Source organism: Apodemus sylvaticus, chromosome 8 (assembly GCF_947179515.1).
Source record: "Apodemus sylvaticus chromosome 8, mApoSyl1.1, whole genome shotgun sequence".
Taxonomy (NCBI): Eukaryota; Metazoa; Chordata; class Mammalia; order Rodentia; family Muridae; genus Apodemus; species Apodemus sylvaticus.
In genome coordinates, this window is record NC_067479.1 from 59,649,353 (window position 1) to 59,675,791 (window position 26,439).

At 39.2% G+C, this 26,439-nt stretch overlaps 1 protein-coding gene across 3 annotated transcripts; it reads right to left on the reverse strand.

The window, feature by feature from the left end:
* Positions 1-588: 588 nt before the first annotated feature.
* Kctd9 (potassium channel tetramerization domain containing 9) lies at positions 589-26,427 on the reverse strand. Of its 3 annotated transcripts, none has more exons than XM_052191124.1 (12): positions 26,379-26,427; positions 17,495-17,616; positions 15,535-15,578; positions 14,197-14,293; positions 13,530-13,588; positions 13,211-13,339; positions 9,779-9,846; positions 9,572-9,667; positions 8,727-8,876; positions 5,048-5,153; positions 4,246-4,379; positions 589-2,454 (listed from the first exon to the last, which is right to left on the reverse strand). In XM_052191124.1, exons 5-12 carry the CDS (start codon positions 13,555-13,557, stop codon positions 2,338-2,340), a joined length of 828 nt encoding a protein of 275 aa, XP_052047084.1. In that variant the 5' UTR covers positions 13,558-13,588; positions 14,197-14,293; positions 15,535-15,578; positions 17,495-17,616; positions 26,379-26,427; the 3' UTR covers positions 589-2,337. The 3 variants fall into 3 exon arrangements, with proteins under 3 accessions (XP_052047084.1, XP_052047082.1, XP_052047083.1); XM_052191122.1 differs by lacking the exon at positions 26,379-26,427 and adding an exon at positions 26,176-26,309; XM_052191123.1 differs by lacking the exons at positions 8,727-8,876; positions 26,379-26,427 and adding an exon at positions 26,176-26,309.
* Positions 26,428-26,439: the final 12 nt, after the last annotated feature.

Sequence of the window (26,439 nt, forward strand, 5' to 3'; positions counted from 1 at the left end):
ACTGGAGAAAAATAGGTCCTGATTAATAATGGAAGCCATCATAATAATGACTTTACAACATTTCTTTTTCCAAATCCCTTCAAATGGTTTCCGAGGAACTTGACTCCATCAGAGCCTGACATGTATTGTCTTAGACAGTTACTCCAGCAGAGATCTGAATTTTATCAATGGAAATCAGCTAGCTGATTTAGGCTAAGAACTTTTCTGCAGCCCTCCCATGCTATTTTAACTTATATACACACACATGTGCATGGCAAGCCTTACTATTCGGAATCTTTCTCCTTTTTTAGTATCTCCTAGATCTCTTACTCAACACAGTGAACTGATCAGTGATGTTCATCAGCTACAGAGCAACACAAATCACTGGTGTCTTGCCTAGTGTAGAGTCAAAAAAGTGCTGCACCATGGTGGTCTGTGAAAAGAGGACCAGGAAACCACACCCAAGAAGTAAATCTGCTTTAATGGCTTCTTCAACAAAACTAATCCATTAAGAGCGCTGCGCGGTCCGCTCCTGCATGGCACCATCATGAAGAGCTGTGGGAAATCCAGAAAGTGCTGACTTATAAAAGCAAGAGCAGAAACAGCCTGTCAGCGTTCCACACCATTTATTAATGCGGTTTACATCAGATCTGAACCCCGCAGTTCCCAAGCACGCTGTGTTTACAGCTTTCAGCTCCTTCTGCAGCCTCAGGTCTGTCTGCAGAGGACCATTCAGTGAATGAATACAGTCTATAATTATTGAAAATAGAGTGCAGTGAAATGAGTTAAATATAATTTAGGCACATATTGATTATGAAAATAGGTATCTCTCAATACAATACTTCTCTGTCTTGGTAAAAATAATAACACAAAGAAAATAATTCATTTTTGAAATTGCTTTCCTTTCCCTGTAAAGGAGCACGCTCCTCCCCTTGTGAGCCCTTTACTATGAAGGAAAGCTTTGCATATGTAGATATAAGAATAAGCTACAGAACAATGGAGACATGCCACCCTCCTGAAGGAGACAAGGTCATCTGTAATGATTCACTGCCTCAAGCTGACCAGCCTGTAGGATCTAGAACCCATTTGGACACAGCTTCTTCCCTGCTCTTGGGCAACACATAAGATAAGGACACTGGGACATCCACTAGAAAGGTAAAGGCCCTACTGCTGTGTTCACAGATAATGACTCAAGAAACCTGGACTAAAATTTCATTTAAAAACAAGACAAACAACAGAAAATATTAAAAATTAAAAAATCAAAACAAAAACCAGAGCCACAGGTACATAGTACAGCGTGTACTAACCAAATGCTTCTTTTTTGTTCATCAACCTTTTTTGGTGGCTATAATCAAGCCATCAGTTTAGAATTTCTTAGTCCCCACTGTAGGGTTTCAGCTATAATTATCTGATGTTGCCCTCTTGTAGGCGACTGCAGGATTTATTCCTACTGTATAGCTCAACCTGCAGTAGATTTAGATTGAATATCTATTCTAAGCTGGTTGTGTATAAACTAACTGGCATTACATGAACTGTGGCCAGGATAAAGCTTGTGTTTTGGTTCTGAAGTGTCTTCCTGTGCTTGTGACAACTGAGCATGAGAACCAGTAAAGGGGCAGAGCAGCCTTGTCTGCTGCAGCCTGGAGCCGGCCTATAATGACGTAGAAGCATGCTCACAGGACAGCTGCAGCGACTGCCGAACCCTTCCTCCTCCTGCAGAATGATAGAGCTTTCCTTCCACTGGGTCTCAAAATGTGAGAATAAAATATGACTCAAATTTAGCTGTTTGTTTTCTTTAAAAGTAAACATTATAGAAATGAATCTCAAAAGAGCCAAAGGGAGTCTTAAACTAACCACCCTCATGTGATAGATAGGTGTGTAAAGAGCAAGGCATCGCTAAAGCTATTTATAAACCTGAACAACTCATTAGAGTCTTCAAGACGTTTAACAACTTAAACATCCTTACTGCATCTAGGTATTCAATAAATATATTTGCATATGTTGTGCTTTTCATAAATTAAAATTCTCAAATGCATCTTAAACCAAGATGGTACTTCCACACAATGCCTAAATAAAAGCAAATATAATAGCTACTACTCCTAGTCAGAAATCAGACAAATGCCCCAACTCCACTCAAAATGCAGCAGCATGATCTACTGTCCCTCCTATGAACAGAGTGTTCTTCTGTTACAGTCACAATGAGGGGAAATTCAATTATTTCCCCTTATGCACCTCTGGGAACAAGCATATGCCTTAAATTCCCTTACACTTTTATCTCCACTAGACAACTTGATGGATGGAGAAATAAAATAAGGAAACGTTTTCATCTGGGACATCTTCCTCCAGCTCTTGCCACTCTCATCTGACACTCTGGGACATATGTAATGGTGTCAGCATCTCTTCAAATATGGCACCCTTCACGTTGGAGCCTCTCAGGTTGGCTTCCTGGAGGTCACACCCCGACAAATCACAGTTCTGTAAGACAAAACAAGACTTGTGAAGCTCAAATGATTTAGGATCTGACTTGGTTCCCCCACAAAATTATTTCTGGGCATGACAGGACAATATTCCCAAGTGTTCCCATTCTTGGAATCCTTCTACTAATGCAGTATGCCAATGTGAATAAAAATGACCCCCATAGGCTCATATATTTTAATGCTAATCACAGGGAGTAGAACTATTTGAAAGGATTAGAAGGATCAGGAGGTGTGGCCTTGTTGGAGGAAGTATGTCACTGGGGGAAGACTTTGGGATTTGAAAAGTCCATGCCAGGCCCAGTTTCTCCCTGTTTGTGGATCAGGACATAGTTCTCAGTGACTTCTCCAGCACGATGCCTACCTGCCACCATACTCTTTGCCATGATGATAATGGACCTCTGAAAATATAAGCAAGCCCCTAGGTAAAGGCTTTCCTCAGTACTCATGGCAGCACACAATGATCTGCAACTCAGTTCTAAAGGATCCAGTGAATGACCTCTGCTGACCTTTGTGAGCGAGCACCAGGCATGTACAGGGCATATGCAGTAGGCAAAATACTCATAAACATAAATAAAAAGAATCAAAAGGGCTATATTAATGGTGCAAAGCCATTTTTTGGCACAAAGCAAGTTTTTCCTTTAGTTGAACTTGCTGCTCTACTCCTAAGACCTATCAAGAGATCAAACCTAAACCAAACCAAAATAAAACAAAACAAAACAGGAAGTCTGAAATAAACTAAATTTTCATATATAATTCTATCTGTGCCATGTCATACTGTTCAACAGAACAGCCACTAGAAAATTGTAGCTATTTAAGTTTAAATGAATTAAAATGAAGTAAATATTTTTAAATTAGTGTCTCAGTTGTACCAAGCTCAAAGGTCCAACAACTAAGTGGTTGTTAGCCATTGTATTTAACAGCATAGATACATGAAAACCCTGTAGTACAGGCAGCAGCATTTGAAAGCATTATGTATACAACAGCCACTGGGCCAGGCATGGTGGCACCCATTTATGATCCCAGCACTTGTAGGAGCTAAGAAATCACAAGTTTGAGCCAGCCTTTGCTATATAATGAGTTCTTATGTACAAACAAACAAACTACCTAAGTCTATAAATCAAGAAGACATATAGAATACAAGTCTTATGAAAAATAATAGACCCAATTAAAAATCTCAAGCTGAGATTCGAGTTGAGCATGATGCCAAGATAAAATGGGCTTTTCATGGACCTAATCTTAAATCCAGAAATCACTTAAACTTCTCAAGTGGTTCAAGAAATAATCTGGCCTGTTAAAATCTGTTTAGAATTAAAACTTCATTAAGATAGCAATATTCTTGAGAAAGACCAAAAAACCAACCAAACAAACAAACAGAGATGAATGAAATCAAGGCTGACAGAGAACCCTATCAGTCTCCCTCGACATCTGGATCAGGCTCATATGACTTAGGTAACAGGGGTCCACCTAGGTGCAAGATCTACTTCTAGATCTGAAAGTCATTCAATAAGCAAATGACTCCCTCCTAGCTCATTTCTTGGAGGGGTGCAGGGTCTCACTGTTTATTCCAGTCTAGGCTCAAAATCCCACTCCTCTCACCTCAGTCGGGATTACAGGTATGAGTCCCCACACATGCTTTCTGAATAGGCAACTGAAAGGACAGTAGCCTTCCAGCTGCCCTGCCATGTTAGGTGGAACTTCACAGAAAATTATTCTGCTTATAATTTCAGCAGTTTGTACAATCCCACCAGTAATTCTCATCATTAAAACTCTACAGAGACTGGAGACTTACTTCTAAATCAGTTCCTGCCAGAGTTGCTCCTCTGAGATTACAGTTCTTCAGTTTCGCATTTTTCAAGGTGGCAACTCTGAGGTTAATCCCTGTCATCTGGCTTCCTTCCATGTCCACACCTTTCAGATTAGCACCTGCAAAAAGCACATTTTTGAAGGAGTTTAACCTAAAAACTTTATAACTAACCAATGGAAGCAAAAGAATGAGATGATTTAATAGAGGGGAATGAGATAAGACCATGCAACTTCTTATCTTAATAAACTTAATATCTATCTTTCAACCAACTTGCAATATAGATTTCAACTGTGGTAATTTATTTTCTTAAGGCATAACTGTAAATGTTTCAGAAATATTTAGAGAAAATGATATTTTCTTTTAATAATTAGCACATTTATAATATGTTTCTATAAATGTACAATCAGAGAAACACACAAGCACAATGTCTTCTAAATCCAGGTAAATGAGGTGTCCAATACAAATAACAAAACAGTGCTGGAGTATCAAAACCTGACAAAACACTGTAGGCTTAACTGAAATTCTTCAATTTTGTCAGCATCAGAATATTTTATTTTATTTGAAAATTAGGAGGTTGATATTTAACTTTTCAAGTAAACATCTGAGGCATTATTTCCTGTGTCCTGGGTGTTGCCTCGCCTAGCCTCTGCTTATGACTGAGGCCAAAGTAAAGTGACTCTGCAGTTCTGACCTCAGGGGAAGCTCTGCCCAGAGCCCTCCTGTGTCACCTCAAACAACACCTTTTTCTTAATGGTTCCCAAGTGAGAACAGGCAGACAGTTTCTCACCCTCTAAGTTGGCTTTAAGACCTGAAGGATCCTCAAAGTTACAGAGCCGCAGGGATGCGCCTTCTGCATTGGAGCAGAGCATCTTGACCCCCTGGAGATTTGCACACTGTGAACACAAGAGCCCCGGCTGTAAGGGTTAAACTTGATAACATCTGTGCAAGCAATAAGAAAGAAATTAATAGGAAAGGTCCAATTCAACACATCTGTAATTAGTTATTTCCTGTTTATCTTGAAGATGCTTTTAATGAAACTCAGAAAGAGCTGAGAAGTTTTGGAAGAGCTACAGTAAAAGAAATACACAGCAAAATAACAACAGTATGTCCATCTTACATAGAACATGAGCTAGGATAAAGAAGAACTATGACAACCTATTTCTTCATAAATAGTCCTAGACATTACAAAATAATGTTCAAAATGTACGCAAAATAAGTAAGAAGGGCATAAACTCCAAGGACGGGTTTTCTCTTTTGAATCATGAAAGAAATCAAGGAATGAAATTCCTGGTGTCCCATCACTTCAGAGGCCAGAACACTAATGCCACCAGTAACTTCACCATTATCTACATAATACTAACCATGTATTTGTTGGGCTTTCCTGCTACATGGTATTGCCAAGCCTGTGCATAATGCATAATGAATAAACTAGAAAGTTAGAAAATGCACGTGTGAGTTTTAAGTGTTAAGTCTTAAGGGATCCATTGCATCCAGGCCTGAACTCTGTGAGATACTGATTAAAACGGTGTCTCTGTAAAACTGACGTTAATATAGTTCTTCACAACTGTGACAAAACAGAGGCTGAGAGTATTAAAATTTACATGACATAGTATACACGATAGTTGTATTTGTCCAAATCCTAAGCCTGACTGAGTCATGTTATAACCATACTTATCAATGAAGATGTTTGTTTGGTTTATAGGTGCACTTTTACCCAGCTCACAGTCATCTCCAGCAGGAGACAAAAGAGAGGCCATTCCATTGACAGCCAATGGACAAATACTTGCTTACTCCCATCTCTCCATGCCTGGGCCCTAATGAGGAAGAACAGAAGGTCTCCCAAGGTAGAAGATATGAGACCAAAATGAAGAGACCAAAATAACTAAAGGATAGCTAGATTATGTACCTGGAAATCTGACAAGACAAGACACTGACATATGCAAATAATTGTCCCTCCTTTTTGCTTTGTTGCTTTTTTAATTAATAGTCCTAAATAAAACATGTGAAAATTACCCAGATTTCGCAGGTTATTCTGCAGATAAGATCTATACTCAGGGCTGTACTCTGGGATCTCATGAAGAAAGGAAGACAGGAGAAACTATAGTAAACTTTCCCACTTTCAGCCATGTAAAGCTAAATGTGGAGCAGGGTGCCAAAGCTGAGAGTGTACAATTCAGCTAAGAACGCCAGTGCCATAGGTAGAGAACTGTCTCACATTATCAAAAGAGGCAGCGTGCTCTGAGGAAAGGAGCTCGTCATTTACTCTTATTTAAAAACATGTATCGACAGTATACTTCTTTTTCTTCTTCTTCTTCTTTTTTTTTTTGATTTGGTTTTTTCGAGACAGGGTTTCTCTGTATAGCCCTGGCTGTCCTGGAACTCACTCTGTAGACCAGGCTGGTCTCGAACTCAGAAATCTGCCTGCCTCTGCCTCCCAGAGTGCTGGGATTACAGGCGTCTGCCACCACCACCCGCCTGCTTTTTTGTTTTTCAAGACAGGGTTTCTCTGTATAGTCCTGGTTGTCCTGGAATTCACTCTGTAGACCAGGCTGGCCTAAAACTAAGAAATCCGCCTGCCCCTGCCTCCCAAGTGCAGGGATTAAAGGCCTGCGCCATCTGGCAATATTACACTTCTTAAATAATACTTATCTTTAAGAGATAAAAAGTTATATATTTTGAAATATATATAAGTAAAATGCTTTGTAAAATACTTGTGCTGTGTAAAAACATCTGTAGTAAGGTACAAATAAGAGAAAGTTGATTATATGCTGATATTTAGTGAGGCTAATGGTCACAGATAAAATGGGAACTCATTACATTATTATACTTTTATAAATATTTGGAATTTTCCAATGAAACAGTCCTTTTATAAGAAAAACACAAAACAAAAACAAACCCGCACTTTAGATTATAGTTCCCACTCTAATAACTGGTTCTGGCCTTTGGCAAGTCTCTGTGCTGTAGATTATCAGCCTATAAAACAAGGTTGGACTAAGCAAGCACTCCCACCAGTCCCTAAGGCTGGACGGGGGATATGCGGTAGAGACAAGCGTCACCAGGCTCAGTCAGAACCAGGCAATGCATATGACTCCCCAGGCATGATGAGGGCTATGGACTCCTGAACAGCGGGAGGCAACAGGGACCACTTCTGTTTTATAGTCAAAGTGGAAGATTTCTCTACAAAGGTTCAGAGCTGGGATGGAAAGAAGAAAAATTACAAACTGGGTGAGAAACTCAGCAAAAGATGGAAGCCACAGGAACACATTTTGTGGCAGAATAGGCTTTATAGACACTGCAATATACACAGCTGCTAATCAACAACTACCTTCACATACCAAAGGCAACGAGACATTAGCTTTGACTCTCATGGCGTACAGCTCATCAATATTCCTCAACATAAGCTGCTTTTATTAGCAGTAATTAACTTACAGTCCTCTACCATTTTCCTTCATCAGTGATTTATACTGGCCTTGGCATGCACTATTTCAGGCAGGCAGAGTCCTCGTGTACAGAGTACACTATGGCCCTGTCACAAGAACACCTTAATTAAACAGATCTGAAAAAAGTTGTTTTAAAATAATTAAATCTTTATCTTTTTCTGTCCCTACCCAAACCAAGCAATCTTCTAACATTTCAATGAAGGCTGAGTCTTTCAAACTTGTCTTTATGCTGTTAGTCTATCTTTTGCCTATTTTAAAACTGCCTGAACCATTCATCCTGAGATAGAAAAGAGTGAGCAGTAGTATCTACAAAGTGTACTGGCTGATTTTTTTTTCTAGATTTGATAGAAAAGTTGTCATAAACAGGTTGAACTAATGGATGAAACCAAAACTATAATAATGAAATAAATGACTATCAAAAGCAAAATGCTATTCCATGGTACAATTAATTAATAAAAAGACTAGAGTCCTGGCATAAAAAACTTAATTTGTTGTTGGCTCTATCCTATATATATCTTTAATCCCAGAATAATTCTGATAACTACATACACATATACATACACACATGCATAAACATACATATATATAACATAGTCTCGCATATGTGCAGAGAGAAAGAGCATCAGGTGCTGACTTCCAGAATGATGCCTACCACATCCACCTCAGAACCCTCCTCTAGGCATTCCAGTCAACACCTGTCCAATCCACAAATGAGGCTTAATACATTTCACACTCTTCTCAGCTTTACATGTCAACTGAAAATAATAAAGTTCTGACAAATTTAGTCTACTATTTTGGGGAGTTCATGACCTCACTTCAGGATTTAACCTTTTAGATCTACGTTTTACAAAGGATATGAAAGTCATAAAACCAACCCATTCCACTTTTAGACCCTCCAAAGTCAGCCACACGGTCAATTATCTGTGTTAAAATAAAAAACTCTGTAAGAAACATACAATTCCTTTTTTTGAGAATGCTCAACCGCCTAAATTTTGGTTTTCCTTATGACTAAAGAATGATTCTTACGTCGAGCACTGATCCAGAAAGATCAGCTCGTTCAAGATTAGCACAGCAGAGATTTGCATGTGCGAGGTTGCAGCGGCTTAAATTGGCCATTTTGAAGTTAATGTATCGAAGGTCCAAACGGGAAAGATCAGCACCACTGAAGTTTAAACCCTGGAATTAAAAAGCACAGACTGTCATGATGCTGAAACCATCTGTCTGAATTGAGTTTAATCACTGTAACTAAGCACCAAGATTATCAGAAGCCATTGGCCTTACCATCCGTGGAGTTTATTATCAGCATGAGCAAACGGAACTGGGCAGACATGGCATCCGTGGCTTTCATGGGTTCTCGTAAAAGAGATTCCATCTCTACATGTTAAGACAGAGATGGCTACACTACACTGACAGGAGAACAGCCTAAAGAGGGCCTATAGTTAGTCACATACCTGCTGATCGCCTTGATCAATTGGATAACAATTATTTCATTAATTCTAAAATCTAATCATCTTATTTAAGGGGGAAAAATACATATTGTGGTGTCTTCAAAACCCGTGATGCTCTAACACACAAAAGTTTCTGCCACTGACCAACCACACACATATGTGAACATAAACTTAAAAAAACTGCTGTAATTTCCCTGTTACTCAAGAACTGCTACATAAAGCACAATTAGACAGTAAAAAAGGCTATTCCACCTCATCTGCACTAGCCACTTTAAAATTAAATCAAAGCCATGGCTTATAATTAAATCGTATCTTGCATAAAAAAAAGAAAAATAAGACAAAACAAAAAGCCCTCGAAGGCTGTGGAACTGCCCTAGGTTTGCTGATACACAGGTCATGCAGTGAACAGTCTGCTTCAGTTACCTGGCAGCGCAGCTCAGACTTGGTTGGAGTGGCCAGCAGAAATCGAACAAATTCCTTTCGGGATATTGGTGAATGATCCTCTGGTGGTTGGGAATTCTTGAAAACAATATTCAAAAAACAAAAAACAATCAATGGGGTGTTTGGGGTGATACTTAGGATAAGTGTAATACTGACCATGATAAAAACAAAACAGAAAAGCCACCTCACCTTTATGGCCACTTCTAGGTGTTCAATCAGTGAGTCAATACCAAAAAACCTGGCTTCTTCTAGCACACCTATCAAAACAGAAAGCATGCCTTTCACACAGAACAATTCATTTTGGATTTTATAGGATTTTTTTCTGTTAAACTCTCACCACAGTGCTGAGGCTCATCAAGCAGGCTTAATTTCTTATTCATTCCTGTGTGTGCTTACATGCACACGTGGGAGAACACCGAAGGAAAGCTTCAAGTGTCACTCCTCAGGTGCTGACTGCCTTTTGAGAGAGCATCTCTCATTTACCTCGAGCTTCACCCAACACACTGTGCTAGCCCTGCAGTGAGCTTCCAGGGATCCCCTGCCTGCTGCCCCAGCCCTTGCTGGATTACAGACTCAGGCCGCCATGCCCAGCTTAATTAGTCCTTAACCCACTCCGTTACCCAAACTCTGGTCCTGACCCTTACAAAACAAGCACTTGAGTGACTGAGCCATCTCCTGAGGCTTGGTCAATAGCAACAAGTAGCTGTGGTTTAGAATGCTCCTACAGAATGCTGCAGATATTTTGAAAATGGTTTTTTTTTTTTCTGAGCAATATTTGGATATAATCTCATCACTTGGAATACTGCAGTTGGGGAAGAGTCTGGAACATTCAGAGTTTTATAGCAAGTCTAGGTTAAACAGTGAGACTCTGAGGGGGAAAAAAACAGTAAGTTTTTCCACAAAAAAAAAAAATAGAAAACTAATGTTACAACAAAAGCTTGGCACATTTCTAGTTTATGTTGACAGTTAAGTAGGTCATGAGCAAAAAATGTGAACACTGTTTACTCCTAAAACATTCAATTTCATAGTGATTTTATTATTTTGAGTCCAACTAAAAACAATTAATTCATTTAATCTTAACAATTCACCTACTTTATTAATAGAATGAATAATCTGATTAGGCTTGCTATCAGTATCTTCAAAATTATTAAAAATGAGTAACAGTTTAAGTCAAATTCACAAAAATAACTCAAAAGTATAATTCAGGCACTTATACTTTCTTATTTCTAAATGATAAAGGGGGTTTCTCTCTACTACAGGCCTGACTCAGCTTGGCTAAATAAGCACACATCTGCAGTGAGGAAGAACACAAGGAAGCGCTATGTTCCAAAGAGGACTCAGTTACTTGGTTGGCTAAACTGACTCAGGAATTACAAAATTAACAGCCATAATCCCTCTCTTTAGATTCTAAGCTACTAAGAAAGGCCAAGCAGTTAATAGGGAGGAAAGAAAATAATCTTTCCTATGAAAGTTGATCTCCACTCCCAGCATCCAACTGAGAGGCAAAGCTCAAGAGTGGCACTCACTCACTCACTCACTCACTCACTCACTCACAGGCCACCTGGCCTGTGCTCCCTGCGGGGCTCAGGCACACACTCACTCACTCACTCACTCACAAGCCACCTGGCCTGTGCTCCCTGCGGGGCTCAGGCACACACTCACTCACAAATCCCCTGCCTAATCTCAGGGCTACTTCTCTGCATCCCTCCCAAGAGGCAGTGTAAGTATCAACCCCAAAAGAAACACAGAATAAGGAGACTTTCTTGGGCCTCATGCTCAGTTCACCAAAGTCTTCTGTGTAAATCAAACCTCTTGGGGAATGTGGTATGGCTGCTTTTCTAATTACAGGTTTAGAATTAAACTTTAAAACATCCAGACAAGCTTTACACATACAAAACTCGATATACAGCCAGCTGAAAGGCAATTTGGTCTATTTTCTACCAGCACCAGCACCACCTGGACATGCGCTCTAGCTCCACCACCCCAGTTCAGTCTCGGAAAAACTCACTGTAGATTATTTTTAAAGTACTAGATGACTTGGGGGAACCTGGAGGCAATACAAAATGTGTGGATGGAAACAATACTTAGTAAAAATGATGTATAAAATGAATCTAGGAGAGCTTTTCACTCACAGATATGAAAAGATGACCAACACAGAAGCCCAGAACCACAGAAGTGGAATGACGGATGTGGCAACTACAAAAAGCATCTATGCTTTTTTAGGAAGAAGTTGGATATTTGGAAAAGTAGGATAAAAAAAAGCTTACAACTCTGTAAGTGGATTTAATAAGCACTATTGTTGCAAGCTCAGAAGACCAGACCAGCAGGATGCAGACAGTGAAGGCCAGGCTCAAGAGGCTTCAGAGTGGAGCAGCACTCTACCAGCGCTAGGAATCAGGCACTCACACTATACTCTGGCAAGGGATTTTTGTATTCTGTCTGTAACCCAAGAATTTGAGTGAGAGTGAACTTCAAGATAATAGACTACTTAGCCTGGCAGAGAGAACATCAAGCTAATATGACATCAAAGTCGCAACACAGGCTTCTCTCAGCCTGGCTGAGAACTAGAAGCACAAAACAGAAAAAGAAGACTGGAAAAACAAGTATTTTGGTTAGAAAAAAAGAGTGTTTACAACTCTGTGGATTAGCAGGGCAGCTTGTTAATGAGAGAGCAAGCACTTTAATAGTGGACATCTCAGGAACTGACCAGACCTTACCCAATGCAGGATCAAGGGTATGAAGGTCTGAATTCATCTGAAAGACTTTACTTTGAGAAGACAGGTGCACAGTTAACAAGGTGATTTTTCAGATCCTGCCATGCAGGTACTCAAGCACCCACTCCACACCATAGGCTAAGGCAATCGTTCTCAGCCTCCCTAATGCTGTGACCCTTTAATACAGTTCCTCATGTTGTGGTGACCCTAAACCATAAAAGGATTTTTCACTGCTACTTTATAATTGTAATTTTTCTAATGTTACGAATCCTAATGTAAATATCTGATAGACAAATGGTCTTAGGCAACTTCAGTCAAAGCAGAGCATTTCATGTCCGCCTTACTCAGTTTGGTCCTACTTCAGGCCTTGTGGCGGTCTGAATGAAAAGTGTTTATGAGATGTGCCATAGGCTCAAATATTAGAACGCTTGTCCCGCATCCGGTGGTATTGTTTGAGAAACTATAGAGCCTTTAGAAGATATAGACTTGCTGGAGGAAAGCTTTGAGAGTTTATAGTCTGGTCTGGTCTCATTTCCAGTGTACTTTCTACTTCCTGTGATCTCCCAGCCTCCTGCTCCAGCTGCCTGCAGCCAGGCCTTCCTGCCATGATGGACTCTCCCTGTGGACCTGTAAGCCCAAATCAACTCTTTCTTCCTTTTGACCTCACTACTCAATATAATTATAAGTCCAGAACTTAAAGTAAAGAAACAGCCATTTAATCCAAAGAAACAAGACCAACCTATAAAAGTCCCTTGTGATTGGATTTAAATCTACTTAGAATCCAAATAAAAAAAATTATGGGCTAAAGAGACATATAGGCAAAGCTACCCAGGCAGAAAGACCACCTCTCCGTACTGACACCCACACCCACACACATGCAGCATTCATATACCCGTGAAATACTCACCCAATAAGTTAATGCCATCATTTACAATGAGCTGTCCATGACGTAAGTAGTTCAAAATAGGTTCAAAGTACTCAGGACTTCGGTCAATTAAGAAAGCTCCTCTATGATCTTGCTTATTTCCCCAGACACCTGTGATACCATTTTAATAAAGAGAATCCCCCCATAAACAAAAATAAAGTCAGAACTTGTAGAAGAAAAAAAATGTCACATAATATGCCATCATGTCTTTACTGCTAAAAAAATGATTTTGTCCCACTCGAGTTAGGAAGTCAGCTCATACAAAAATGGACCACAAAAACGTGAGAACATGTCCACTGACCTTTGTCCTTGAACATGTGCGCCAGCATACTGTCGGGTTCTTTATTCACTAAAGTGCTCCTAAGAAGTCAGGGAAAAAAATTGATTTCTTCATGTGTCTTTACAAACAAACATATTTAAGTCAAGAGTATACTTGAGTTCAGCTGTTCTCTCAAAGAGATGCATGCTACAACCTGGGAGGGGTAATGCTGGGAAAAAAAATGTGCAGTAAGTTGCCAAAATCTCTTCTTATCTGGCATTTCCTTTGATTTCATGCTGCATTATTATCTTTTCATTTAAATATAGCAAGGCACTTTATTACAATTTTCTTGATCTTATATTATCTGATCTTTAAGTTGTTGTTTCTAGAAATATTGCTAATTTCTATGTCCAATCTGTTTACTATTATATCTAAAAAGCAAATTGTCAAGCTGAATTGATGCTTTATTTATGCTTTCTCTGGAATGAAAGGTTAACTTCATTTAAAATTATTCCTTAAAAACTTTCTGAAAATGGTCTCAATTCACATTTTATTTTTTAGGAAGCATTTGAAAATCTTGTAAGGAAATTTAAAAGACTGAAGGAACCAGTACACTGCCCTGTTTATTCTGGTTTGTCCTTTAAGACACACAGACACAGACAGACACAGATACAGACACAGACACAGACACAGACACACCACTACCTACCTTGTTGTTGTAAAGTATCGACCTCCTACATTTAATGTCAGCCAGTCTGTGTGGGATGCTAGCAATCCTCCAGGTGGTCTAGTATCTGTCTGAGGATCTAGAGATGACATGTAAAAAATAATAGAAATATTAAGATTGAAGATTCTGGAAAGATAGTGGATTTCCCAAAGCAAAACCTCATAAGAATCTATCAAAGTTCCAAGACAATCACCATAATACAACCCAAGAAAAGAGTCCACAAAACAGCTAGACTAAGGGAAGGAAAGTCCTTTGGGTGATCAAGAACAGTCACTTAAGACCAGATTTCTTGATGCCATCCTTTATATCACAAGAAAATGAAATAACTTACTTATAATACCCCTAAAAAAGGACAGTGTAGACCAACAATTTTTCAAGTGCTTCTTTGTAAAACTGACATAAATGTACATATTTAAAGTTTATAATTTGATAAACCTTGATGTGATGCTACATCTGACTTTCAAGTACAGAGCCACAAACTATACAGCTTGCAAGATGCCAGAGAAAACTTGTTACAAAGACACTGGGAAGAATCTAACAGAGTAAGCTTCAGACACTACCTAGAAAGAACGACATAAGCACTGAAGGTGAGCATTAGTGCACTTGGCAAGCATTAGTGCACTTGGGGAATGACATCAACGGAGCTTAAGGATGGACAGACAGTACACAATGGATGTACCTCTGACAATGTGGAAACACAACCATTGTAACACAAAGATGAAGGCAGGAGGCTATACAAAAAATGCTAAGCTGTTGGCAGACCCTACTAGTATTGAAATATTGATTATTCCTCTGAAGTTTAATGTGGTTTTTGAGTAGGATAGTGTGGATGAACAATAAAGTGACATAATCCCATCACTCTCTGATTCTTGGAAATCAGGGTTACAAATATGGAAGAAAGGAGAAATGTCAAAACACAAGAAAGTCAGCAAAAACCTTATAATCCTGAATGTACCCTGAAAGATCTAGCATGAATCCATGAGATACTTTATATCATATTACAGAACATAAACATCTCATCTTATATGATATACTTTATGATATATAGCATAACATGTAAATTATATATGTGTGTGTGTGTATATATATATATACATATATATATATATGTATATATATCTTAGTCAACCTTAGTCATCAAAAGGTCTTATAACCATCATAGCCAGACTATCTTGAACATGACATCAAGTCCTAACAAGAATGTTCCATGTATGTGATAAAAACAGGATAATATGAATACCTTATTATACTTGTAAAGTATTTACCATTTCATGTTTATTACTGTGGCAAATAAAATAAGTATTTAACAAAGTTACTTACCAATAAATGGCTCTCCTTCACACACAAACAACACATCATCATCCCTGGGAAAACCAAATTTTAAAAAGCCACAATCAAAAGCTAGAAAGCATGTTCATTAACTGATGACTTATCTGAACTATTCTCGGAACTACAGATGGTAAGCCTTGCTACCAACCTTCCTACAAGGAAACAGTCTCCAGGGTTCTTTAACCCTAACTAGATATAAAATCAAAAACAATTGATCCTGGATATCAAAGTATTTTTTAAATGGAACTAAACAAAAATTCACTATCAAATTTTATGAATTTGGCCTTACATTAACTGAAGAATGTATTATTTTTTGTTCAAAAGACATGACTGAAGCCACAGACAACTTTTGTCTTTAAATTAACTCTTTACCTCTAAATAAATTATTGGCATGCTTTCTCAAATAATTAGCAGCCAGGCACTTCAGAAATTAAAACAAACTGTCATATTAAATCCTGAAAAAAATAAAACTCTGAGCAACTCTGTTTTTTTTAAAGTTAATTTTTGTTTAAAGATTTATTTATTTATTTATTTATTTATTTATTTATTTATTTATTTATTATATGTAAGTACACTGCAGCTGTCTTCAGACACTCCAGAAGAGGGAGTCAGATCTTATTACGAATGGTTGTGAGCCACCATGTGGTTGCTAGGATTTGAACTCAGGACCTTCAGAGGAGCAGTCAATGCTCTAAACCGCTGAGCCATCTCTCCAACCCCTGAACAACTCTATTCTAAACACCTAGTCACCACCCATCCACCATGACCACACTTAAATATCTCAGCTCCCCCATCCTCTTGGATTACCAGTCTGCCCCACTCCCTGACCACCCTTGCTCCATTAGTGTAATTCAGTGGTCAGAGACACTGCTGTGAGCCAGAAAGCATAGTGAAAGCCTCACACACTTTCCACAGTCATCTGTATCAGACGTACATGAGTTATTTTGTGGATCAACATAGTATACATTGAGTTTTTCTTGGGAATAGAATTTATGGTTAAAAATTAGATTGTTATATAATATTCAGTGATGTAGGTCAATTATCCATAGAAACTGAAAAAAAACCTAAAATATTCTAATTTATTTAGATTTACATTTCAGTTTATATGTTCTACTTGCTCGGTTGGCTAATGTTTCTAGATTAGAATGAAAGTTTGTTCTCATAGACAAAGATCAAACTGCTAACGTCTATGCCCTAGGTAAGACCCCTCACGTCTCAGATGCTTGGTCTTCCTGCTGAAAAGGACTAGAACTTATAAAGGAAGTCTACTAGACTGGAGAGTCACTCCTTGGATTTGAGTGTAGATTAATCATCATATACACTATCATTTAAGGCATCACAGTCTTTAGACAATCAAATTAAAAATGTATGCTCTGCCAATCAGATGGACAACTTAAGCACAGCTGGAGACCACACACTGCTGGTGTGGTCTCTCCTGAGAATGCCTCCTTCCTTCATCACCTTCCTGCTCGGCTACTTCCCTGCCCTACAACTGTCTGATCCTTGGAGGAGTGAACTTAACACCTGCTTTAAGTGATAATCTACCTGGGACACTGAAAAAAGCAGCTTAAAAAAGTAATATTGTGGTAGACCCCTGGTGTTATCTCTAGTTACAATTTTGTAGTATTTAGCACCAGTTCCTTGTGATATTCATAATTTTTTTTAAAAAAATGAATTTAACAATAAGCAAGGGCACGTAAGAAGTTTTTGATTTTTAAATTACTATAGAGAAGAAATTCTCAGTGCCATATATGACCAATGTAGACTATCGATGTACTATAATATAGTAAGGATTCTCTATCTGATCTACAGACATTAAATTCAAGTGACTTTCAGACAATCACTTGCAAAAACCCAGCTTTTAAAACAGTAGTGAAAATACAGCATAAATAACAGCACGATACCAAGAAGCAAGGGTACAGCACTGACAGCTTTAAAAAGTGAAGGTTACCTGATCAAAGCAATATCATCAATCAGTCCGCCTTTCCCATTATATACACTGGTGGCTTTTATGCCGAGTTTACTGCTAGCTACTGAGAGCAAGTCAGACAAAGTTCCATATACAGCAACCACCTGTGAACAGACCAGATTAATTTGAAGAACATATACAATGAATCACTGACATTACAGATTCAAAGCACTGCCTGATAGACAATTACTCTGTGCCTCCTCCTATTGTAACAAACTCAAAACTAGAAAAGAAGAGCCTGCAGGAAGAGAGGCGGAAAGAGTGTAGGGGTCAGAGGGAAGGGAGGACACCAGAACATGGCACCCGGAATCGACTAATGGCTCACATAGACTGAAGCAGCAAGTATGGAGCCTGCATGAGCCTGCATCAGGTCCTCTGCATATGTTGATGGCTGTCAGCTTGGTGGTTTTGTGGGACTCCTAACTGTGGGAGCAAGTATAGCTTTAACTCTTGTGCACACTCTTGGGACTCTTCCTCCTATTGGCTTGCCTTGCCCAGCCTCCGTATGAGGGTTTTTGCCTTGTCTTATTATATATCTTGTTCTGTTGTTGTCTCTTGGAGGCCTGCTCTTTTCTGAAGGGAAACAGAGGGGTAGTAGATCTGGAGGAAGGGAAAGGTGGGGGACAGCTGAGAGGTGTAGAAGAAGGGGAAGCTGTGGTTGGGATGTATTATGAGAGGAGAATCTATTTTTAACAAAAATAAGGAAGAAATTGCAGCCGACCAAAATATAGAATCTTAATGTTCAACACTAATTCTGAAGATAGATCTGAACTTAAATTTAGATTAGTATTTTCTTTCAGTCAACTTGTGACAAACTCTATGGTTTGTAACTTTAACTAGTAATGGAAAAAAAAAGTGTTAACTGCTTCAGTTTTATGAGGAAATGAGTTGATGCCTACCGCTTAGTGAAGTGCCTAAGCCTGAAGTCCTTATAATGTTGTTCTTGTGTTATTTCTTTATAGGAATGGCTCATTTTTTTTAGAGTAGCAATAGTTACTTGCCACCTCATTAATTTTTCAGAAACTATTATTTTTATGAAATCCAGATTTTAGCATGAGGCATCCAGCAGCACACATGTGAATTTTCTACCTCCACACTTCTACTGGACGGTGCTCTTGTAAGCAACAGGGTAAAGCAAACAAGACTGGAGCACCTACTTACTGAGGAACCACACCAGCCTATACCAACTCAAGAAGGGAGTGTTACTGCCCTCTGAGGCAGGTTCAGAAGAGAGGTCCCTAGAGGCTCATGTGTGTCAATGCTTAGTTCTCAGTGGGTGAAACTGGGAAGGATTTGGAGGTGTGGCCTTGTTGGAGGAGGTGAGTCACTGGAGGTGGGTGGCCTTTGAGATTTCAAAAGCCCAAGCCATTCCCTGGCTTTTGCTTTAGCACCATGCCTGTTGCCCTCCTGCTATGCTCTCTGCCATATGGTCATAAACTCTAAGCCTCTGAAACTGTAAGCTCCAAATCAATACGTTCTTTTCTAAGTCACCTTGGTCACAGTGTCTAATCATGGCAATAGAGAGGTCATCAAGATAATAACAGGGTCCCTGTTTAAAACTTGCCATGGAGTCAACTGAACATATGACAGAGAAACAAACCGCTGCACAGTGACTGGCAAAGCCTGTATACAAGATGGTCAAAACTTGATAGGTACCTTTTATGTTGGCTAGAAAACTAAGGAATCAAGGTATAAATTGAATCCAACTTTTATTTTAGTATCAAATCAATTTAAACACTTTTCTACCTAAACCTTAAAAAGTTTCAAAAAATTTGTCAAAAGTTGCCATTTATTCTATGAATACCAACCAACTAGTCTTGATACAGCTAATGAGCAGAACTATAAACAAAACAAAACAACCATGTAAGAGGGTGATGGCCTCTGCTACTGCAAAGGCTGGAGAACAGAGTCTAAGGCCAGGCTAGACTACACAGTAACCGCATAGATTCAAAAATAAAATAAGTGTCATCCTAAGCTTTGAAATTGAAGACTCTCCTAGGCTAAATGTTACATTACTTGCTTCACGGTAGGCCCCAAGTCTTTGAGTGAAATGTCATTGCTTTCAGAGTTTTGAACTAGGTCACATCAATTACATATAAGTTTTTCACAGGAATTTACATTGGAGGATGAAATATATGGTATAATTGCAATTTGAAAGTGCTATTATAAAAGGGTTAAAAGTGAGTATGCTTGGATAATGGAACTATGATTGACTATTGATAATTTTTAAACTTTATTTTCCAAAGTTATTATGAAAAGCCTGTATTACTTACACGGGGACAGGGAAAATTCTTAATTTATTTTAAAGTCCCCATGTTCTTGATATTAGTTTTAAAAATAAAATTTATAGTTGATAACTTACTAATTAACAATATTGACAACGAAAAGATCATCAATAGAGAAAATAGAATTAGAAGAGAAAATAGAATTAGAAGAAGAATGAAGAGTTCTATAAACCTGAAATTTTCCCTTACACTGGGCCAATATGCTTTTTACTTGGAGAGTTATTATTAACAATTGTCTATCAATTTAAAGTCATGTCTAACATTCTCACATCATTTTACATAACACACTATTAATACAAAATGGCTAAATTATGTACGCTGATTTAGCTAACCAAAGCACCAATAACAATTCTTACCTAAAATGAAAAGCTCAATTTATCTACAATTCTAATAAAGTTCAATGATTTTATTCCTAAAAATTGTCTAACACTCCTGAGGTCAAAAAGGACAATATTAAAGACTGAAAACTCTAGCTAGGCAATGGTAGTACCCGCCTTTAACCCAGCACTTGGGAAGCAGACGCAAGCAGATCTCTGAGTTCTAGGCCAGCCTGGTTTATAGACCAAGTTCCAGGACAATCAGGGCCACACAGAGAAACTGTCTTGAAAGAAAAAGAAAATTCTGACATATTAAATGTTGGGAAGCATATTATCAACAGGAAGATTTATGCACTAATGGTGGGAATATATACACCAACAATGACTTTTAAAAAAATATCTGTAATTATCTTATAAAGCTGGACACACTTGGTGGGAAGTGGAGAATTAAGGAGCTGTGGGAAGACTTACTGAAATCAAAAGTTTATGAAATAGCTGTATAGAAAGTTATGATCTTGCCACCCAAGTCAAAAGTTTAATCAGAGTGGATCGTACACAGGCAACATGAAAGAATGGAGTTAATAGAATGGGGAAGGTTGATAGGGTACAGAAAGGAGTAGGAGGAGTGTGTTAACCCAAACTAAAGAGTATAAAAAGGCCTTATAGAAATCTATTACTTTATAAGGTAAATTAAAAAAATCCCATATATGTATGTATATACACACATATATAGGAGTAACCTGATGGGTGGACAATGCTGTTCCAGAAAGCATGGGTCACTGTATATAGATCTCAGTGTCAGGTAAAGTATTCCTACCTATCTGGGCTCAAGGAGGCTCCAGAGTAACTTAAACAACCATAGGCTATTGCCATAATTCTTGGTTATCCACCATAACTATACCTAGATAGTAAGAACCTACCGCTAACAATATCACTCACTGTAGTTATAAAACATAAGAGAAATCAACCTTGATTGAGAGAGAAACACTCTCCCTACTCACTAGCTTATCAAGTGCTAAAAGATGCTATACAGGATGCTATAGAAAAAAAAAAAAAGACATCAGCCACCCTAATTCAGTGCTGGAGCCTACAATACAGACTTGCCTGGTAGAATGTGCCACTGATATAATAGTGTGACAGTCAGAGGGATAACCAACCATTTTCTGATTGCCTGTGAGGCCTGCTCCAGAGGGCGGATTTCATGCCTGGTACTATAAACCCAGTCAAAAGCTCACAGGCCTTAGAGAGAAATCTACTGCTGTGATGTTAAATTGTCATGCTGTCAGACTGCCTTTTAAACAGTATGTTTATACTCATATATTAACATTGCTTAACTTCAGTGAGGGAAGTTTCTTTCTGCAGTAGGTAACAGTTAATGGTCAGACTCAAAACTAATCAAAAAGTGCAGAGTCTAAGTGAGCATGTGCACTCAGTTGTGGATGAATCATGTATATTAACTTCCCCAATCCAAGTCTCAGGAAGCCTCTAGGAAGAGTCAGAAAGAAAGGAAGAGCTGGCAGATGAGGAATACTGAGAAATGCTGACTTCTAGACACAACTGTTGAACAGGCCAGTTCACAAGAGCTATAGTTCCTGCAAAAGACCTGTGTACCACATCAAGCCAGTCAAAATTTCAACATGAATGAGGGAGAGGACCCCAAGGGTAAGACCTAGGTGAAGCAGTTATTGACAGCTGAGGTTGCTAGAGGAGGAGGAATCGTTTTCCTTTTAAGACATGGTTGGTGGTAGGCTGTCCATACTCAGGTAGACAGTCCCATACCCACATGCATATAAGCAGCACTAAGCAAATGCAGGGGATTACTTTTTAAAGTTATATATCTGAGTGGAGAAGGGGTGTGAGTGTAGAAGTCTGTGAAAACCAGGAACATTTGAAGTCCTAGAGTTCAACTTATGTGAGCCACCTGACATAGGTGCTGATATTTAAACTTCAGTCCTTGACAGGCTGGAAGTATTCTTAACTGCTGAGCCATCTTTCTGGAGAGGGAGCAGGGGATGGGTACGGGAGTGGAGGGGTTCTCAAATTACAGCCCAAAGCCTGCAATGGCAAAAATTACCAGAACTGTGCTAGAATTATATAGCCTAGCCTCACTCAGACCTATGGGGGTTGGAGGACACCATTGATTTTCAATTTCCATTTACCAGAGGTTCTGTGCATAAAGCACTTTAAGAAGTTCTTATTCTTTATACTAAAGTAGTATTGTATAGGACACAAGTCTGTTGATATGGATACACTGTGGTAATGTTTTAATACATGGCTTTCACTAAAGCATTGAAATGCAGACGTTATCACAGTGATAGAAATATTAAATGAAAAAGGCTTTTAGTATTTTCCTTTTGTTTTAATGTGCCATCAATATTTTATATTGCAATCTTCTACATACATCAAATATATAAAAGAACAAACAAACTGAAAGAATACAAAGCTCTTACTGAGGGTTAGATTCCATGAGTCAGATTTTCACCTCTAATAATGCAATGAGTTCAAGTCTGAGTATATGATACCAACAACATATTTCTGACCTAATACCAAGTTAGAAGAAAAGTGGCTTCCTGGACTAAGAATGCAAACACCAGTCCAGAATACAGGTGTTTCCTGGCCTACTGTGTCTGCATGTGGCATGGAGGGTCATACTCAAACAGTACTTGCTAAGTGGTAGCTTGATGAATACTGTATACAAAAAGCCTATGATTTGCCCACCTCATTATTGATGGCACCAATACAGGGTTGCTTAGAACCACACTTAGATGGTTAGATGTTTTATTACATCTTTATTATATATTCTTAATACTAACCTTTACAGGGACTATTAAAGAGATCAAAGGAAACTGGGAGGCATATAGAGAAAAGATGAAAGGTGTAGGAATAGCTGACCTTCTGGAGCCAATATCAGCTCCCTCCTCCCCCATAATTCAAACACATCAAATGTTTCAGGAGCATAATCTTCAAAGCCCATCAGTAGAATGTTTCTGGGCTTGTAGTCAATCAGTTTTTTTATGTAACTGTAAACTGTGTACCACCATCAAAAACGTTTTCCTAAATGATATGAGGACTTTTATTTACTCAGACTACATATAAACTGACGAGCAAGAATCTTTTAAATATTTATCATTAAATTTAGTGAGATTCTTCTAAATATAAGATCTCCTTTAAACAATGAAGGATTTTAAATCTTTTTCATGGATGTGTGTTTAAATGTGTATAGGCACATGTGTGTGTTCAGGTGTGCATGAACTTGTGTGCCATGCATGTTGAGGCCCAAGGTTGATTTGAAGAGTCTTCTTCCATTGTTCTGTACCTTAGTCATTGATGCAGGGTTTCCCCACTAACCCCCGAGTTTGCCAACACAGCTACCATAAAGAGCCAGCTTCTTCCTGGGATACCTCATCTTTGCTTTCAGGGCCTGGAATTACTGGTGGACTGCCGCATCTGCCCAATATTTGCATTTTAGGATCCCAACTCTGTTCCTCACACTTGCTGCTTGTGCAGTACTATCTACCCCTGAGCCATCTCTAGAATCCCAAAAGTTTTTTTTAAAACTAAGGCAAAGGAAAAAAAAAATCCAAGGCCTTTGCCTGCTATGTACAGGAAACTTTTCATGTCTTGGTCATGTCATGATGAGGATGACCTCATCATACCACTGGCTAATATTTCAAAGAACAATATGCCCTGAAGAAGTTGACTATAGCAGTTATTAAGCAAAGAATTTTCTTAAAACATGCCGTTCACTGGCTTCTGAGATCCTTTTATTTTTTTTAACTTTACAGCTGATGCTAGGAAAAGCAGCCAGCTTTGCTACTTTCTCAATGTTTACTGTGCTTTGCATAATTAATACTGGCTTCAATCTGCAGTTTCTTTGAGGTTTTAAAATCACTCAGCACTTAGTTGATGGCTAATTCAATTAGGACTGTGTGATGTAAATCTCTATAATGTACTTGTAGGCTTCTATACATCATATGTCAAAGAGAACCAACTGGTAAATAAGCTGTTGGCTATCAACCTATTTACATATGGAGACCTGTGTTCTGGAAGAAAACAAGACTAGCCTGACAAGTTCAGTAACTAGAGGCTCCCATGCTTTTACAGATTAGAAAAACCAAGGTGTTTTTTTTTAATTATTTTGTTTTTAAATAAAAATATAAATAACATACATCCCTCCCTAAAGCCCCAAGGGTCACCTTACACCTTCCATGGTATTTCATTTCTCTTAGACAATATCAGCTCTTTCATCAACATTAAAAGCACTAATCAGTTACACAAATCAAAAATGCATGTTGATATCTTGATGCATGGTGATGAAACCTGTGCCTTTCTACATCACAGTCCATCACCCAATAGCCACAAAGCAGGCTGTAAGAGGGAGATGCACTCAAGAACTTATTCTCATGACTAGGGGATTAAAAATAGACATCAGGTAAGTAAAGAGATTAAATGATGTATTCTACTTTATAGACAGGAAGCCAAACTATTTCACAGTAGCACTTCACTTGGGAATATTTTAATGAGCATGCATATCATGTTTACGACAATCCTGATAAAATATAGTGACTATGTATACACTACATGTCCATATACATTAATGCAGGCAGTATATATTGTCATCTTTTCAAATAAGAGTCATTTTAGTATTTTTCCCACCAGCTGAAAGGAGAGGAAACAGTTTTGGAACATGGTCTCTGGCTTAGGACTGGGGCATAGTTTCTTTTAAATACTAAATGTTAATATTCTTCGGTTCAGTTTTATGATCATTGTAAAGCATATGCACCCATTCTCGCTTTCCCCAATCTTCCAAGTCTCAACATTTTTACTTCCAAGTAAAATTAACCTGGAAACTCACAGTCAAAACCAAAGTTTTAACTATTTAGTAGTTTTAAAAAATTTAAGTAGTACATCAAGAGCAACTCACTCAATTTTTGGACAATAAAATTCAGTGAATTCAGAAGAGATTTAGAGCAGCTGAGGACTTATGAGGAACTCTGATCAGTTTGACTTCATGGGGTCACAAGAGAGTTGACACTGGTGAAAGGTGCTTATCAATACAACTGTTACCACTGTATACACTAAATCTCTCAATAAAAAACGGCACAGACTACTAGCCAACTACAGAACGGCTAAGGAATAGTTGATGATCAGAACTGACAGCTTTTTCAGCATGTATTTCTGAAACACTGGCTGAACTTATGTGAATACTACTTTAGTGTGAATATCAAATCTTTAAGAAAATAAAACTGCAAAGCACAAACCCCACTGTGGATCAGATTTCCAGAATCTGTTTATTCAAAACTGAAGAATGGTTGAAAAACCACCATCCACCCCCTACCCCACCTCGCTGCCACTTTAATGCCCTTGCTATGTATACGTGGGGGAAATCAGCGTATTCTGGTCAATTATAGAGTGGAGCCAATGTACCTAGAACTGAAACTTTAAAAGGGCTCATTACTTTTTAGACTTTAAACAGTCTTAGTTATGTGTGGTGTAGTCATTTAACCACACATTACTAGTCCGCCAGAAACAGCCAACATTTTCCAAAGAATAACTTTCAAGGGTGGGGCAAGAAGCAGCTGCAACATCGGAAAAATATTTAGCACCACGCCCTCCACAGAGGCCTAAACGCAGCTGAGGTTACTGTCAAATCAAGTCATTCCGAAGGTCTGCTGTCACTGTCCTCTAAGGAATCAAAACAAGGCAACACAATAAAACGTTTATAAAAGTTTGCACAGTGGCGGGGCAAGGGGCCCGGGGCACCTTGCGAGAGAAGGAAAGCGGTCCAGACTAGGTCCTCATCCTGAGGGTGTCACTCGACTGTCCCCAGGAGTTTCCTTCTCCGACCTGGCCAGGGTCACCCGCCTCCGCGATCACTGCCTCCTCCCAGGGCTGAGCATTACTCAGCACCGATAAGGACAGGAAGGCGCAGCGGGAAGGTGGGAGGGGACCTCGGCCAGCTGCTCAGGTGACAGCGGCGCCTCGGAGCTCCGGTGGCCGAGCTGCCCCGGGCTGTCGGAGGCTGCGGGGGTCCCCGGGTCGCGCCCCCTCTGCCGCTTACCTTGCCGTTCCTCGGGCTGCCGTTCAAGAACAGCGTGACCCGCCGCATCGCGCCGCCCGCGCCGGGTCCTGAGGGAGCCGCCACCCTCGCTCCCGGCCCGCCACCCGCCGCGCTCCGCGCCCGCGAGACCCCTCCCGCCTCCCACCCGGACTCTCCGCCCTTCGCCACCTTCCTGGTCGGCCCCACACTCCTCACGCACGCACCCTCAGTCCCACACCCCGGGGTTGGCCGATCCTCCTTCCCACCCCGCCCCTAGGCTCCTCA